At 35.2% G+C, this 17,116-nt stretch overlaps 1 protein-coding gene and 1 long non-coding RNA gene across 2 annotated transcripts in view; both read right to left on the minus strand.

Moving 5' to 3' along the window:
• Window positions 1-438: 438 nt before the first annotated feature.
• LOC140171518 (hypoxia-inducible factor 1-alpha inhibitor-like) overlaps window positions 439-17,116 on the minus strand; it is a 32,863-nt gene continuing 16,185 nt past the window's right edge. Inside the window, exons 5-8 of the mRNA XM_072194785.1 lie at window positions 6,060-6,166; window positions 4,564-4,627; window positions 2,886-2,996; window positions 439-2,460 (exon numbers count right to left, since the gene is read on the minus strand). Of these exons, the coding sequence (XP_072050886.1) occupies window positions 2,389-2,460; window positions 2,886-2,996; window positions 4,564-4,627; window positions 6,060-6,166 (354 nt within the window). The 3' untranslated portion in view covers window positions 439-2,388. The remainder of the gene's footprint in view (window positions 2,461-2,885; window positions 2,997-4,563; window positions 4,628-6,059; window positions 6,167-17,116) is intronic.
• On the minus strand, window positions 13,597-16,407 carry LOC140172190 (uncharacterized). Its single transcript, XR_011861695.1, has 3 exons — window positions 16,328-16,407; window positions 15,352-15,419; window positions 13,597-13,692 (listed from the first exon to the last, which is right to left on the minus strand). It is a non-coding gene; the product is annotated as an uncharacterized lncRNA (long non-coding RNA).

Consider the following 17,116-nt stretch of genomic DNA (forward strand, 5'->3'; position numbering starts at 1 on the left):
CACATCAGACATATCGAATTGCATTCTGAATAATGAAGAATGTCCTTCTGATATCAAATAATTTTGATTTTTGAATGGCAAATCATTAAAATTAAAGTGTATGTAGGTGGAAAGAAAAGCAGACGATCAATTGAAAATTTTGACCTTTTTTATAAAAGATATGGATTTTTTTCCTAAAAAAAAAAAAAAAAAAATAGGTCTTTTGGGGAAAAAATCCATATCTTCAATATAAAAGGTCAAAATTTTCAATTGATCGTCGGCTTTTCCTCCCAGCTACATACACTTTAAGAGTATATCATTAGATTTATAAAATTTATTTCGAGGACTGTTATATATCAAAAATTTGAAAAATATCAAATTTTAATAATTTGTCATAAAATTTGTATTATATATATGAATTTCAAAAATGAAAATTATTTGATATCAGAAAGACATGCTTCAGATTCAGAATGCAATTTGATACGTCTGAGGTGCTCTCATGTCCCACAAAAAATACTGTCGAAACGCCATAAACGCTCATTCTAGATCCCTTAAGCCAACAATAATGTTTGTATGCATATCCTCTCTTGTGGATTCAGTTGTTTGACAGAGACATTGTCCAATTTATATTTTCTGTCTTTCAACAGACAGAAATTACAACACAATGGCCTATAAGGGGCACTGTAATACACGAATTTGTGAGTTGCACATAATGTCCGATCAACTTGGCCTTTTTCGTGGATATCTATTGAAACATCCTAAAAAAAGGATGCTAAAATTGTGATCTTTTGAGTACCACCTTTAAAGCACTTTTAGCATGCAAAGTTTTGGTTAAAGCACTTTTAGCACACAAAGTTTCATATTGTTTATTAAATTACAGGTAATAATCATCAGATAAGCAATGATTATGACATTGTTTTCGATGACAAATGTCAATTTGGACTTTCAGAACAGAATATAATAAGTGTCCTTGAACGACTGTAAAAAAAAAAGTGCAGTGATTTATAGTGCACTACGCATAGGCACAACGCCTAGACGTTGATCCACAAGCCTCAGCACACTTTACTTTGTTGAATGCCTGAGGCACTACTTAGGTCAAATATGTTATGCCTGAATTTGGCAGAGATAGAAATAAGATGAGCCCTTGGCCCCAAAAAGGTAGTTTGTTTCGGTTAGAGTTTGTTCCTCAATTTTTGTTTTCATGTACATTTTATGTATAAGAGCATCATAGTATACAGCTATTTTGCTTTGCAAAGCTCAGTAACGTGCAAATCAAATGTACCTCTTGATTTTGTTGTTCAGAACAACGCCTGCAGTTTTACTGCCGCAAATGCACGCAACATACATAAGAAAGCATTCAAAGATCAGACTATAATGCCAGTATATATCCACTTATTCATCTCACAAGTTTACACTTCCTTTGCTGCACTGCGCATATAGACCACTAGACATGTGGCGTCATTGCCCGGCAGTATGCGAGCAAATTATGGCAATTTCCATTGTTCTTTGCCCTGCAGTGTGCGTATGCATCGTAGTTTGATCAGGGCACATGCATTTTAAATCACCCACCACATTTCATATAGTACAAGAAAGCCATTGAACAGTGTAGCGGTTCGTTCAAGCATATCGATAGACCAGTCTCTCGCCTTTGTTGATAAACAATGATGTCAAGTGGTCTATATGCACCAACAGAAAAATCCCACTACATGCTCACAGCGCATGGCGTAGAAGTCCATGTTGGTCATCTTGGATATGCGAATGAGGGAAAACATACTGTATTTAATTCACCTTTATTTAAATTCACCTTTACTGTACAACATCCAAGATGGCCGCTCATGCACCAGGAAGGGACTATTCCCATTACTCCCATTTATGGGTTGTGCACAGGAAGTGTTAAAAGAGCACATTATTGCCAGTATTTCCTCTTCAAAGAAATCTGGGAACCAATTTACAGATATCTATAATACATAAACATGCAAAAAGACAGTCATTTGAAGAAAATTTTAGCATATTTGGCAATAACCAAGAAGGTAAATAATTGTGGTAATAACCCCATGGACACCACTGTCTTTCTTACAGAGTCTCTGATTGGTTAATTGCATGATAAAATCATCCGAGTAACCAATCAAAATAGAGCTTTTAAATTCTTAACAATTTTGAGGTTAATCCCCTGTCATCAGCCAAACTGACTATTCTTACCATGTCTCTGATTGGTTCAATAAATGATACAGCCCTCTTTCTAACCAATCAAAACAGTTCTTAGAAAACAATTTCAGAGATAATACCACAAGATCACTTTCTTCAAATGTGTTGCAAATAAATGGATAACCTAACAAATTCTGCAACCTGTTCTTTCCTTTGTCTTCTCATTGTCTTGATTCTTCACAGAACCTTCCATTGTTTACTGGATCACACCGGTGGCATAATGTTATGTGTGTTGTAGTATCTGCCGTCTGTCATCATATGTAATAATGGACCAATCTGAAGTGAAACAAAAATCGGGGAAAATATGAGAAGAAATCAGGACCGCCCAAAATACACTGTGGCAGGATACTCGATAAATCAATTCCTTTGCATATATGGTTCCCTGTAATACTTGACATTTTCTGGTTTATAATAAACTTGGTATAACATGGATCAATAGTAAAAATCAACCTATCATTTGCAATATCTGGATGTGTTCTGTTCATTTTTCATTGAACTTTTTTTTCACTATTGATTCACATTATGTACAAAAATATGACTTTGAAAGTTCTAAAAAGTTACAGAAACATGCTAATTTCGGCCATTGGGCTATTACAGTTGAAATCCATCCACCATGGCAGACATCATGACCATATCTCCCACAGAGGGGGTGTAGATTGTAAATGGTGCCAACCCTATTTGAAATTCACACACCCTCTTACCTCTTCCGGGTTTCTTAAGCATTCCGATAGCATTTTCTCTATATTCCTCATAATGGATACTTTCTGCTGTGATGATAACGGATATGGGATCTGTTTTGGAAGTGTGCCAGTCTGTAAAATATCAACATGCAATCAAAAGAATCAGAAGAATGCCATATTCCTCAAATGGTATATATAAATATTCAATGCCTGAGCATGGATTGTTGAAAGATATATACCGGGTGCCCCCCAAAAAGGTTACATGTAGATTTTTGAATATAATCTAAGTTAATGTTAACAAATAAAATATCCTTTTCATGACATAATCTACGTACCCTCTACTAGTACCCCTGTGAATGTCAAGTTCACAACCTACATACTTAGCCCGCATTCCAGGCATTCCTGACCAAGCTCTTTACGTGACATAATGCAACACAAGGTTCATTATACCACCATGCATTTGGCGGGATACTTGAGTAGGCCCAGCCATAGCATGGCAGATGCAGTATTTTATTCTGATAAACACAGAATAAATCTTGTTCAGTTTTATTTCAAGAGTTCAGTCAGAAATGTAAAAACAAATAGCAGCGATTTCATGTCAACAAAATGCAAGCAATTAAGGCCTAAATGCAAAAGATTGTTATTAATTTCACTATGTTGATGACAGGAGATACAGCGTGCAGAAAACTGCTTTCACCAAAAACGTGCTCTTCTCTAATAGCCATCCTCCTTTATTTGTTACCACCAATAGTCAAGAAGCTCTAAAACTGATTTATTTCCAGTGTATAATATTTAATTTTTCAATATGTTCTTTTGTGCAATAAGTTCAACAATAAAAAATTAGCGAAACATAAAAGAAATAAAGCAAAAATCTGAAAACAAAGTTGTGCTTGTGTTCGACTTTTGTTGTGCGGTATTTTGGTGGTTAGTCAATAATGACACCCATGTCATCTTGCGCTCATAAGTTAAATTGCTTTTAAGACACGGAATTGAAACTTAGCAAATAGTTACAAGAAGGATGAATAAATAATATCTGATAAAATTACATTGTTTTGTTGCACCATCACAAAATGTGGTTCATTCTCTACATGTAACCTTTTTATGGGACACCTTGTATATCACAATGTAAAATGTTGACTTTTCTTTTTCACAAGGCAAAGCCAAGTGAAATGGAATACATGTAGTCCAAATTTGACAAGAGTGATATACTTATACCATTGCACAAACACGGGCAGGCAATATTTGTTTTATACAGACTGTGACAATAAAAATTATAAAACTGCAATTTTGCTTGTTAGAAAAAAATAAAAGAGATCATGGCAACAATGTTATATGCAGTGGAATCAATAACATCTTGGCTAACAGACAAAATTTACTTGGTGTTATTACTAGTTTGTAGTTTGGTCTCAAAAGTGTTAAGTTAGGGTTTAATGCATTCAGGTTAGGGTTAGGGATTAAGGTTAGAGTTTGGTTTAGGGTTAACATTAGGGTTAGTTTTAGGGATAGGGTTAGACTAGGGTTATAGTCATAGTTAGGATTAGAGTCAGGGTTATGTTTAGGGTTATGGTTAGGTTTGAGATTAGAATTAAGGTGAGGTGAAGTTTAGGATTAGGGTTTATTCTAAGTTATTGGGGTTTCAGACTAATGACCCGTCAGACTATGAAGGGTCAGAATTACATTGACAGGTTAGTTCCTTTACCTTGTACCAGAATGTGACAGATGTTGTTTCTTTTCCATTAGGATTTGATTCTATGTGATGCCACCTGGAGGAAAACAAGAAACAAACAAATCTAAGAGTGGTGTGGAACAATGGTTGATGTCTTCGACTCTGGTGCCACAGATCCAAGGTTCAAACTCTGACAGCGGCACAAAAAATCATCAGCAACTACAATTCTTCTACCCATTACTGCATTGAATTTTGCAGTAATGCCTGCATGATGGTAGCTCGTCCTGGTTGCTTAATTTCCTTTAGCAACCATAATGAGTTTAGGGGTTGGGTTAGGGCCCCGGTTAGGGTTTAGGGTTAGGATTTATGGTTAGGATTAGTGTATTGCAGCCTAGAACATCACCTGAACACTTACTAATGATTTCACAAAGGTTAAATAATTAAAATTTAAAAATAATATAAAAATAAATCAGTACTATCAGTAAATTTGTAAATCAACAAACAGCTAAATCAATATTTGTCAAATTAACCCTTCTCTATCAAAGAAGGACTGTTGCAATATTGATCACCATCCTCATACCATACCCAAAGAGTACCAGACTCAAAATTGCTCTGTATGTAATGCTATGGTAGACTAACCCCATCAGTCATCTACACTGCGCCGGGGTTCTCAGTACAAATGACCATACAGGGACGTGCACGCAAATATGGGTAGCATTTTCAGCCTCTTGGTATATCAATGACCCCTTTTTCAAAGCCTATTTTGGTATATGAATGGGTCCTTTTTCAAAATTTTCTCAATTTTTTCGAAAATAGCCCAATTTTTCGTTAATTTAGCCAACATTTTCAAAATTTGTAAAAACTAGGACAATTTGGGTTAAATTCTGCCGAAAATTTTGACTTTTGGTATATCAATGGGTCCAAATTTCTTGAAAAATTGGTATATTTATGGGTCCACTTTCAAATTCTCAGCGGCACGTCCCTACCAAAACCAAACTTGAGTACCCCCGGGCACTGCGCATGTACTTGTGTTGTAGTGACGACTGAATAACTTACAGTTCATAACATGTCAGACTTCTGAAAATATTCAATGCGACTCTGTGCATTGTACAGTGCTGTTGTGACAAGATCACGCTCTGAAGGCCGACTTTGAAAAATACCCTTTTTACGTGAATCTTTGGATGCGTCTGATACTCCCCTTGCCATTATACATGTAGTGTCCCCCCGGGTTATACATGTACATATAAATGTAGAGACAGCTGGTTTCTATCATGCATCACATATCATTATGATATTAAACGTCCAAGTTGTCTAGCTGGCCATCCTCATCCCAATGGCATAGTTCAATAACCTCAATTAAACAATCATAGAGTAAAATTTGACCTCATGCTGCAGAGTATGAGTTTATGTACCCACATTTTCAAAGGTCATTTAATGAATGTGCAACTGTATTGGGGTCAAAGAACTGTGCCCTGATAGATGAGCATGTTGTGGATCCTATGATGCATGTCTGTGTTTGAGTCACTTACCAATACATTGGAATATATAACACTTCTCCTGGATTGATAAATCCTTCTAGGGCTTTCACCTCTTTAAACTTGGGGAATCGCTCATAGTCGGGGTCATCAAAGTTCACCTGATGAATCAAAAACAAAACAAAAAAAACAGAGAGCATTTGAGGTCAGTGTTAAATTAGCAAAAAAACAACAAAAAACAAAACAATGGTGGCTGCAATAATTGAAAGTTGGGTCTTGATTGAAAGTCAATTGAGCCTGAGATTGTAAGTTAGCTTTGATACAGAGGTTAATGACAGTGCATCAGTTGTTTTGAGGGGATTTTTTTTTTAATTTAAAAAAAAAATATATATAATTTTTATTCAGATTTGGAGTAGGCCCATGAACACAAATTATAAAAAGTAATACTTTTTGGCGTATCTGCATATTTGATGTCTTGTTAAAATGCAAGAAAGTCATATCTACCAGAAACAACTGTCATTTTTCACAAGTTAATTAAATACTGGATGACCCCTGATGACCTTGTATCTTTCAGAGATGCCAGTGGGGTTGTCTAAAAAAAGAGGAAACAATTCATTCCAGTGACAACTTAAAGCGTAGCAAGCACAGTGTCAACGGCCTGGGTACAGGGGGCCAGCTAGGGAAGCGCCCTTTGAAGCTCCTTGATTCTAGCCATTTTACGTTTCCTAGGAAAGGCTATTTTCTTACTCAAATTTAAGTAATTTAAGTTTTTTAATGTTTTTCCTATACCCATACACAAACTCTAACCCACCCCCAAACCTTACTACATATATACAAACCCACCCCAACCCAACTAGCCTGATACCCTTGCCCCAAATCCCAAAATGGAATTAGGGGTGAAATTGATTTCACTCCAAAATCGGACCTACATTTAGTATGTTTAGTAAATGCATGAACACATATTAATAAAGTTTCAATTACTTTATTTTGCCGCATCTCATCAAAATGTCAATTTTTATGGCTAAATATAGGAAGGAGACACCTTTCATATAATTTTGGAAATAAAAAAAAAAATTCTAAAATTCTAAAAATACAAAGAAAATACATTGGAGTTCAAAAGCTTTTTTTTCTTCTGTAAGAATTCTTTTCTTACATGCAACAGCTTTTTTCTTGCAGGTTAGAAATTGGATAAATAGGTCCATGCATGCATTTTGTATATGATGACCTATTTATCAAATTTCTAACCTGCAATAAAAAGCTGTTGCAATGTAAGAAAAAATTCTTACCCAGAAGAAAAAAAGCTTGTGCACTCAAATGTATTTTTGTTGGTATTTTAGTATTTTAGAAAAAATTTAAATTATGTGAAAGGTTTCTCTTTTATTTTGTTAGCAATAAAAATAACAATTTCGATAAAATGAGGTAAAATAACGTAATCAAAACGTTATTAACACATTCATGCATTCAAAAACATTAAATGTAGGTCCAATTTTCAGGTGAAATCAATTCCTCCCTTTACTTAAATCTTTACTTATTTGACCCCAGGTGACCTATGATGACCTTAAAAATGACCCTGTGATATTTCACAACATTTTACAAGGTCATCAATTCTGACTTACTGTTCTTGAAAGCAGAAAGGTCAAAATTGGGGGGGTGGTCAGTTTTTTTGGCCACACAGGGGTCAAAAGGTTCAGTTTAGGGAGTGATACGGATTACATTCTCTGAGTCTGTATCAGGCTTGGCTTGAGCTATCACCATCACCTGATACAGACTCCTTGACTAGATATAATCTGTATCACCCCCAAACCTCACCTAACAACTAATACTATTGATATAGGCAGAGTTTTCTTTGACAAAGACATACATATATAAAGCAAGCACATTACAAGATCAATTTCTATTTTCTCGTCTTTTAATGTTTCTATTCTATGTGGTATATGATATAACACTGATGTGATGCAGAGGATGTTTAAAGACATTCCCATGACCCAATGGGGTTTCTGACCTTGGTATGTCTGGTTTTTGTACACATGTGGCAAGTTGACCATACTTTGCATTGGGATTGTGTGCAAATATCTGATGTTTTCATCCTATTATTTAACATTGAAAACATCGAGACTTAGGAATAAAATTAATGCAGTGGGACAATATGAATGTTTCCTGTAAGAAAATCAAATATCAGTCCTAAGTCTCAACTATTAGCTCGTTGGCTGCAGTTTTAAAATGACCATTTTGTGTGTGTGTCAATGGGGACTTTGCCTCTAAAATTAGGTTATATTGGTCAAATTTCCCAATCATAGTGCATTGTAGGAATGCCTTTAAGCCTCCTCTGGATGTGATGTGACTTGTATTTGCACATTTATAACAAATACAGTGAAAAATGATTAAAAAGTTACTTAGCACTGAAGGATAATGGTATGAAAAAGTATTCTTTCCCTTATATGCCAAGGAAGAACAATTGTCATCCTTACCCAGGGGTCCCAGGTTCAAATCCTGGTTATCTATCTAGCCAGCACTCTAACCAATCAAGGGAGCCAGTGGCACAAAGCGTAGAGACCCGGCATTTAAAATAATATTTCTCCTATTTTGCGAGTGACAAGCATCACAGGGAAATAATATTTTATTATATTGCAGGGAATTAATTACAATTTGCATACTTTATAACTTGCATACTTAGCCAAAAATTCCATGCATTCCTGAGCAAACTGTGTATGTGATATGAGGTTCGATCATTACCGTGCATTTAGCGGGTCATTTGAGTAGGCCCAACCATAGCATGGTAGACATAGTATTTTATTCTAGTGTTTCTTTCTTCCCTAATCTCTGCAATACATCATATGTGACTTCATCTGCTCCATGGGGGCCAAAGGAGGCATTTTTGAAAATTGAGTTACTAGTATAATTATTATCTTGTAGTAACATTATGCTATTATATACTGAAAACACCAAAGGTCTATTATAGTCTACTTGGTTTTTAAGTTATGAGATTTTGTGATATGTATTTTCTTATGTATTTTATTGTTTTTTAACTCCATATGTTTGCCTTTATTTCAGTTACATATTTGCCGTCTTTGGCCTCCATAGACCAGATCGTGTCACATATTCTTGACACCGGTACATTCCACCTTTTTCACACTGATGTGCTACATTTTAACACCTGAATGGAACCTACAGTTTGAACATGTAACTTAGACAACAGGTGAAATTTATGCGACTACTTTAATTGACCTAGCGACTTTGCAACTCAATTTGTTGAGTTACATTTCTAGTATCCTTTCTTTTCTGCCAATAATCTGATATCTCCCCATAAATTACATACAAAAATGGATTTATTGATGAATTGATAGGCAGTATGAACCCTATTATCCATACATACATTTCTGGGGGAATCTCAAAAAGGTTACACTGTGCAAGGATGCACGTTATACACAATGGTACCCAACAAAAGAAATCTGTAAACACAAGGGCAGACATTTTCCTGGCCATACGTATTTCTTCATCATGAGTTTGTGTTCGTGCTGCCTGTTTTGATGTATTTCTTGCAATTCGAAATATTTGTATGTAACATGCTGCTACCACCATAAAACACAATAAGTTAACCCCAATAAATATCACAATGGAAATGATAGGGGAAATTTGGCTTCCAGAAATTTCAGCAGTGGTATAAGTGACATTTTGTTCATATTGTTGTTGATATATATTAACATCATTTGGAATAAACACTACCGTGCCCGATTTTGCTGAAAGCGGATCAAAATTAGTTTTAGCTTCAATTTCAGTAAAATTAATTGGTATGCTGTGATTCTTCAATGAGGTCATGTGTCTACGAACTATTGGGATGCCAATGCACACTTCAGAAATGCTAAATAAATTGCCCTCCTCACTTGCTAAGCCAATAGACAGACCACTCATCAATATGGCTGCTAACCAAGCAAGGGTAACACAAATTCGAGCCATTCTTGTTGTTAACTGATGGCTACCAAATGGGTATTTCACTGCTATGCAACGATCAATGCTTATCAAAGTAATAAAAAATACAGATCCCTCACTAGATAATATCGATAAAAAACCTGCTAGTTTACAAGCAAATCCTTGTCGCCACCCAAGGACATATGATGGAAAGAACTCATTATAGTATAAATCAGCAATAACTAAAATGAGTATGCTGATGCCCATGAGGAGGTCTGATAATGACAACTGTGATATGAGTAATGTTTGTACTTTGTTTGCTTGTCTTTTTTGGAAGCGCAAATAAAAAGCAATGCAGTTACATATAAATGAAAATAATCCAATAACCCATATTGAAACCCTAATAGACACATTAGGTAACATTCTGTTACAAGTTAAATATGCTGGGCGTGGTTCTTGGGATATGCATTGGGCATCTTCAATAAAGCAACAGGGTGAATATTGGTCAACTAATATTACCGTTGAATTGTGGAAAATTGTGAATGATGGACGAGTTATTTGGTACATGTCATTTCCCCTAAGGTCAATAGTTTTAAGATTGGTTTGGAAAGCCTTATAATCAATTTCTAGAATAATGTTATGAGAGACGCTTAGAAATACAAGCTCATGTCGGTGATAAAATACATGTTTTGGTAGTTCCAACACATGGTTATTGGAAAGAAACAGATATTGTAATTTTTCCAGTCCACTAAAGGTTTCTAATGTGAAGATTTCAAGTCTGTTGTCACTAAGATCTAAGACTACCAACTCTGCTAGTGTTCTAAATGAAGGTAGAGTTAAAAGAACATTTCTACTTATGTTCAAATTGATCAATGCACTAAGATTCTTAAATGCATTAAAAGGAATTGTTGCTAAACTGTTTTGAAATATATCTAAATTTAACAAATTGACAGTTGTATGTAATAAATCGGGTGGAAATTGGGTAAGTGTGTTCTTGCTTATATCAAGCACTTTTAATGCAGTGAGAGACTGAAAAAGCAGGGATGAATTTATCTTCAGCCGATTACATCTTAGATTGAGTGATTTCAGCTGGTACAATTTCTTAAAAACAGGCAATGTAGCCAAGTTATTGTGACTCAGGTCAAGGGTCAATAGTTTTTTCATTGAAGAAAATTTGGTAGATGGTAATAATGTAACCAAGTTATTATGACTTAAGTCAATGGTCAGTAGTCCTTGCATCCTGGAGAATATTCTATTAGGTAATGTGGTCAAACTATTGTAGCTCAGGTCTAGGGTGCTTTGGTGTGTTTTTATTAGGGATGTGAATATTCCATCTGGTAGTCTAGACAAGTTATTATGACTCAGATCAAGGAAACCACGGGATATTTCCTGTAGTGATGTGAATATTCCATCAGGTAATGTGGTCAAAGTATTATGACTCAGATCAAGGAAACCAAAGTATATTATCTGTAGTGATGTGAATATTCCATCTGGTAATGTGGTCAAAGTATTATGACTAAGATCAAGGAAGCAACCAGATATTTTCTGTAGTGATGTGAATATTCCATCAGGTAATGTGATCAAAGTATTGTGACTCAGAACAAGGGAACCAGACTGTATTTCCTGTATTGATGTGAACATTCCATCAGGTAAAGTGGTCAAAGTATTATGACTAAGATCAAAGTCATTCCGGAACATTTTTTGTAGTGATGTGAATACATGTATTCCATCTGGTAATGTGGTAAGAGTATTATGACTCAGATCAAGGTTACCATTGTCTATTCTATGTAGTGATGTGAATGTTCCATCAGGTAATATGGTCAAAGTATTATGACTCAGATCAAGGGAACAATAATACATTTCCTGTAGTGATGTGAATATTCCATCTGGTAATGTGGTTAATTTATTATGACTCAGATCAAGGGCACCCCTGGATATTGCCTGTAGTGATGTGAATATTCCATCTGGAAATGTGGTCAAGTTATTATGACTCAGGTTAAGGATACCGTATATTGTCCTTAGTAATGTGAATATTCCATCAGGTAATGTGGTCAAAGTATTATGACTCAGGTCAATGATACCATCTATTTCCCTCAGTGATGTGAATATTCTGTCTGGTAATGTAGTCACATTGTTGTAACTCAGGTCAAGGTAGACGCTTTCATCTAGTAATCTAAACACATATCTTGGTACATGTATGATGGTAATATCATTGTGGCTCAAGTCAAGATAACTCAAACTAACTGATGAATGAAATAAGCCAGGTGTCAAATTAGTCAGATAGTTATAACCTAGGTTAATTACTTCTAATTGTGATAAATTCTGAAATATGGTCATGGGAAGTACATGAATGTTGTTATGGTCTAAGATTAAATATTTCAATGCATTGAGATCTGCTAATGCATGTGACTGAATGTGATTTAAATTGGTGTTAGCAAATGATAGACCCAAAACAGTTGGTTCATAGACTATTAAATCTGCACTGGTCTTATTAGTACTGTCTGTAATGCACAAATACCGCCATTCTCGATAACCTAATGTACATGTGCACGACAGAATGCATTCACATTCACACTTGATTATGTGAGCAGTTACTTTAAAGCCCATAAATGCACTTGAATAATGGACTCTGTAAATCTTGTTTTGTTCTGTCTGCCTGACAAGATTGTTATATAAAGTCAAATCACACACATCAACCTTATCAGATAAACTTCCAAAACAAGTTGACATATTGACATCTTCAGCGGCAGTATCTGAAGCAATATCTCAGTGTGCTGAAAGTGAAATAGGAATTGGCTTCCACTGAACGCTATCATGCAAGGAACATAGTCACCTGACATTAAAGCATATTTATCTGCACACTGTTGGGTTTCATTTCCTAACATTTCTATATAGAAATAAGAGTATACTGTGTTCCGACCTGAATGTAGCATTTTGATAGACAGAGCCATACTATTTCTAGTAGCAACCGACACATTGCATTTGTTTTGATCAGTAAATGCTTTGAGCTTAATGGGATTGGTAGAGACTACTAGAGTTTGGTCAGTATCACATGCATCAGTAACACTCAGGGCAGTGGGAGATGAAGGTGCAATTTCTTGTGTATTAGGCAATGTGTTTCCAGAACCAAAGTCACCACTTGCAGAACCAAAATCACCATATTCAGTAGTATATGATGAGAGCCAATTTCTTGGTATGGTTCTATCATTTTGTTCTGAAAATGTTGACAAAGATGCATCATGAATATCAGATTGTTGTGACTGATATTCTGTTTGAGTGACAAACTCTGTCGTCATGACAATGTTAGTTTCCAGAGAAGTTGGGTTTTCATTTTCAATGGTTCCTTTGCAATTAACATTTGTCAACCAAATACAGAACACAAGTACTAAAAGGAATTCTCGCTTGTGAACAATTGTTCCAAGCTGACTTTGCTGACCGGTCAGAAGCATTGTAATGTAAAGTGAATTTGTAACAGTGTATTAATATATTATTTTTGTAAGGAGTATGTGTATGCGTCTTTGATATTTAGTGACTTGATTGATTATAGAAATAAAAAATGATAAAAATTTGTGCATAAAAGTCTCCTTTAAATCTAAAAAGAAATATAACTACTAAGTACTTATGCTAAGATTTATGAATACTTGTACACACAAAAATACAATATATTCATGAAAATAAGAAACCGATGAGTTATTCAAAGCTATATGATGGAGTGTCCAGTGCGTGGCTTTAGTTTGGCGTTCAGTAATCTTGAAAAACAGGCTTGTTCTCTAGTTCACAGCTGTGGAAGAAACAAAGGAAATATAAAGTGTAATTTGACACTTCCATGAATGCAATAATTATTATTGTATCATAGAAGAATTAATGAATAAATAACTGCACTTGAAGTCAAGGTAACCTTGGTATTGTATCAGAGCAAGAATGAATGAAATACTATAGATGAGCAACATATGTAAACAGAGGTAAGAGATTGGAATGTATAATGTGACGTGTCATGTCAAAAGGAGACACTTTTGGGCAGGTTATCAATTTTGAGGTTTTTACATATCTTAAATAATTATAGAGATATTTTGCTCCACAATGCCCAATGAAATCAGACATTCCTAAGCAAAGATATTGAGTTCGTAAGTTATGGTATTATAAAATTGAGATATCGGCCTTTAAAAATATTGAGATGTTGAGAGTAGGAATTACCATGAAAAATGTCTCAAAAAATACAAGATGCCAGATATATTCCGGTCTGAAACTATCAGACAATATTCTAAACATTAATAACATCACAAATTCGCAACAAACCCAAATTGTGAAAAAAAATCACTCGGGGCAGATTTTTAGTTATTTCTCCATTTATGATCCTGCCCAAAAGTGTCTCCTTTTGACATGACACGTCACATATGCTTGAGGGAACAGTACATGTCCACTTTTCAGTTTTAATAGCCCCGATTGCTCTTCTAGTTTGATCAGCTCGTAATCAGTGGGCCTTAGAACATCGCAGATTAATATCAATAAATCTTATTTTGAGAATTGCCTTATGACATCTCGCAAGAAGCATTACAAATTACTAATTGAAGTCCTATACTTTGTCTACTTTATTTAAACACCACAATATATAGTTTTGTGATGTCTATTTTGTATTTTATTGTTTTTTACTCCATATTTTTAACTTTTCTCAATTTCAATTTTGCTGCTTTTGGCCCCCATGGACCAGATTGTGTCACATATATATGGTTCAATGTCACTATCATAGTGATGCAGTGAATCAGAAAATCTAACAAAAATCATTGAACATCTGACGTTGAATGTTTTTTGTAAAGAGCATAGGTATGCTGACATATACTCTGCATGGGATAAGACCAATTAAATGCAACCTAGTATAAGGGTAAACAGTCACATTTTAATCAATGTTGGACAAGTCTTGCCTGTACGGATATTTTCAAAAAAACTTAATGACAATCCTGTTGATTGTCCTAAAAAAGAAAAAATTATGACTCTTTTGCTGGGATCATCGAATTGACACATTTTCTGCAAAAGCGATCAAGTACATTACACTCCATCATATTATACGAGGGGGTATCAAAAACTTTTTGATACCCCCTCGTAGAGGGTATGCAATACGATGTCACTCATAACAGAGTCATCCTCATTTAAATAAAATTCTGTCCTCCATAAGGTACCACGGGAAAATTCGCATGATAATACAATAAAACGTGTGATAGGTATGAATGGTTGTGGAATCGATCTAGAGATCTGTCCCTCTGTCATCTTAAGTTAACTTAGAACTGTCCTCCAGCATGGCTGCCATTTCAATTGTTATACCGTTCCGGTTGGTTTATTGCATACACTCTATTGGAGTTCTACAGTCACTTTGTTGTCTGTAACAGAACTCAATTCAACAGCTCTCACTAATTATAAAAACAAATACACATGAAATGAAACTCACATTTTGTCTGTTTCTTCTTGATTGGTTTCCAGAGAAGTAGTCCTATCACAAGCCAAGGAATGCTCTTTCTGTAAAATATAAGATAAGAATAATACATGTATTCACACTAAATAACCGAACCAATGAAGTCAAATGTATATACTTCCACATTGCAGCTGCAATATAACGTCAGCGGTGAAATTAGAACCAGGTTGGATTTCTGGTCATCGCCGAGGTTTGATTTTTGTTCAACTTCATTGTGAGGGCTAGTGATATATTGTTCCTTTGTAATGATTGATCGATATAAAATGTTCATTTTAGGGACAGTTAGCTAATCTCATTCACAGCTGATTTCTGTCAGTCCTAACATTCGCAGTTCGTAATAGACCATGCAGTCTGGATGCGAGACTAAGAATCTCTCTAGGTTGCATTTACAAAGTAATGGGGTGAAGAAATTCATTGTTTTAATTTAGTTGATAACGGTCACACTTGCAACTTTCAAGTGAAACATACAATATTAAAAATTAACATGATTTACTGATATGATTTCAGACGTCAACGGTCAGGCTCAGTATAAGGGTGGCATGACAATGTATGTGTTCAATGGGAGCCCGCTCTAGACCATAGGGGGTAACCAGATAGAGGGAAGGGGTTGTGTTCCTTAGTCAAGAACCTTGTCGCTATTTTGGCATCCCCAATCCCCCTCACTTCTGAAAATCTCGTATCACACTATACTTTGTTTGGCTTATAATTGGCAAAAATTATTGATCGGTTTTGATACTGCAAGCGATAAAGTAGCAACTTATGCTTGCATAAATTCACATAAGCATAATTATGCTAGTCACACATTACGCATAGTGCAACCATCATAGGTGCTGTGCTCAACTGCATGAATGCCATTCTAATTCTATATCAATCCACAATGGTATGAGTCTGCACCAAATATAAGCAACACAAAATATAGATGCAGGTATAAGAAACTTAGATCTGTACTTACCAGGAATCTTCTACTTGCTTTTGAGTCTAACTAAGGCCAAGTTGTAGCCCTAAAGTGTCTTGGATGAACAACTCCTTTCCTGTGAGTGAAAAAAAATATTAGCCAATTTGTTCTCTGATTTTTATTTAATAATAACATAACCTTAACACCTATTATTTGAAATCAGCTAACTTTGTTGTGTCTGTTGGATTTTAATTTTAATTTTAATATAAAGACATGTATTTAAAACCCACTAAGCGACCAAGATAAGAAGTGGGTTTTCTTTCATTGTGCATCATTATTTTGGCTTAAAATGCTCAAACAACCTTCCTTACAGTTCTTGCTAATATTATTTCACAATACTACATAAACTGAGCTAAAAAAGAAACTTATAATTTTTTACAACTTGTGAATCACAAGGTCATATCTTAAAATACTGTCAATCAAAATGAACCAAAATTACACACAGGATTACCTTAATACTCTACTCAAAACACATGTCAGTAACCAAGCAGTTGTCCAACTCACACAACAGCAAAATGCACTGTCATGGGACAGCTTCCTGGACTTCCTTCACTTTCACAGCCCAACATTTGGCACCCAGGACAAAAAATCTGTCAGAATGCACACAAGATTCTTGCACAGATGATAAAACGGTGCTGCTTTCTGCTTTTCATACACTTTTTTCATGAAACAGGGCTGGGCTGTGAATGTGGTCCAGGAAGCTGTCCCATGTCAGTGCATTTTGCTGTTGTGTCAGTTGGATAACTGCTTGGTTACTGACATGTGTTAAGAGTAGAGTATTGAAGT

Source organism: Amphiura filiformis, chromosome 15, assembly GCF_039555335.1.
Source record: "Amphiura filiformis chromosome 15, Afil_fr2py, whole genome shotgun sequence".
Taxonomy (NCBI): Eukaryota; Metazoa; Echinodermata; class Ophiuroidea; order Amphilepidida; family Amphiuridae; genus Amphiura; species Amphiura filiformis.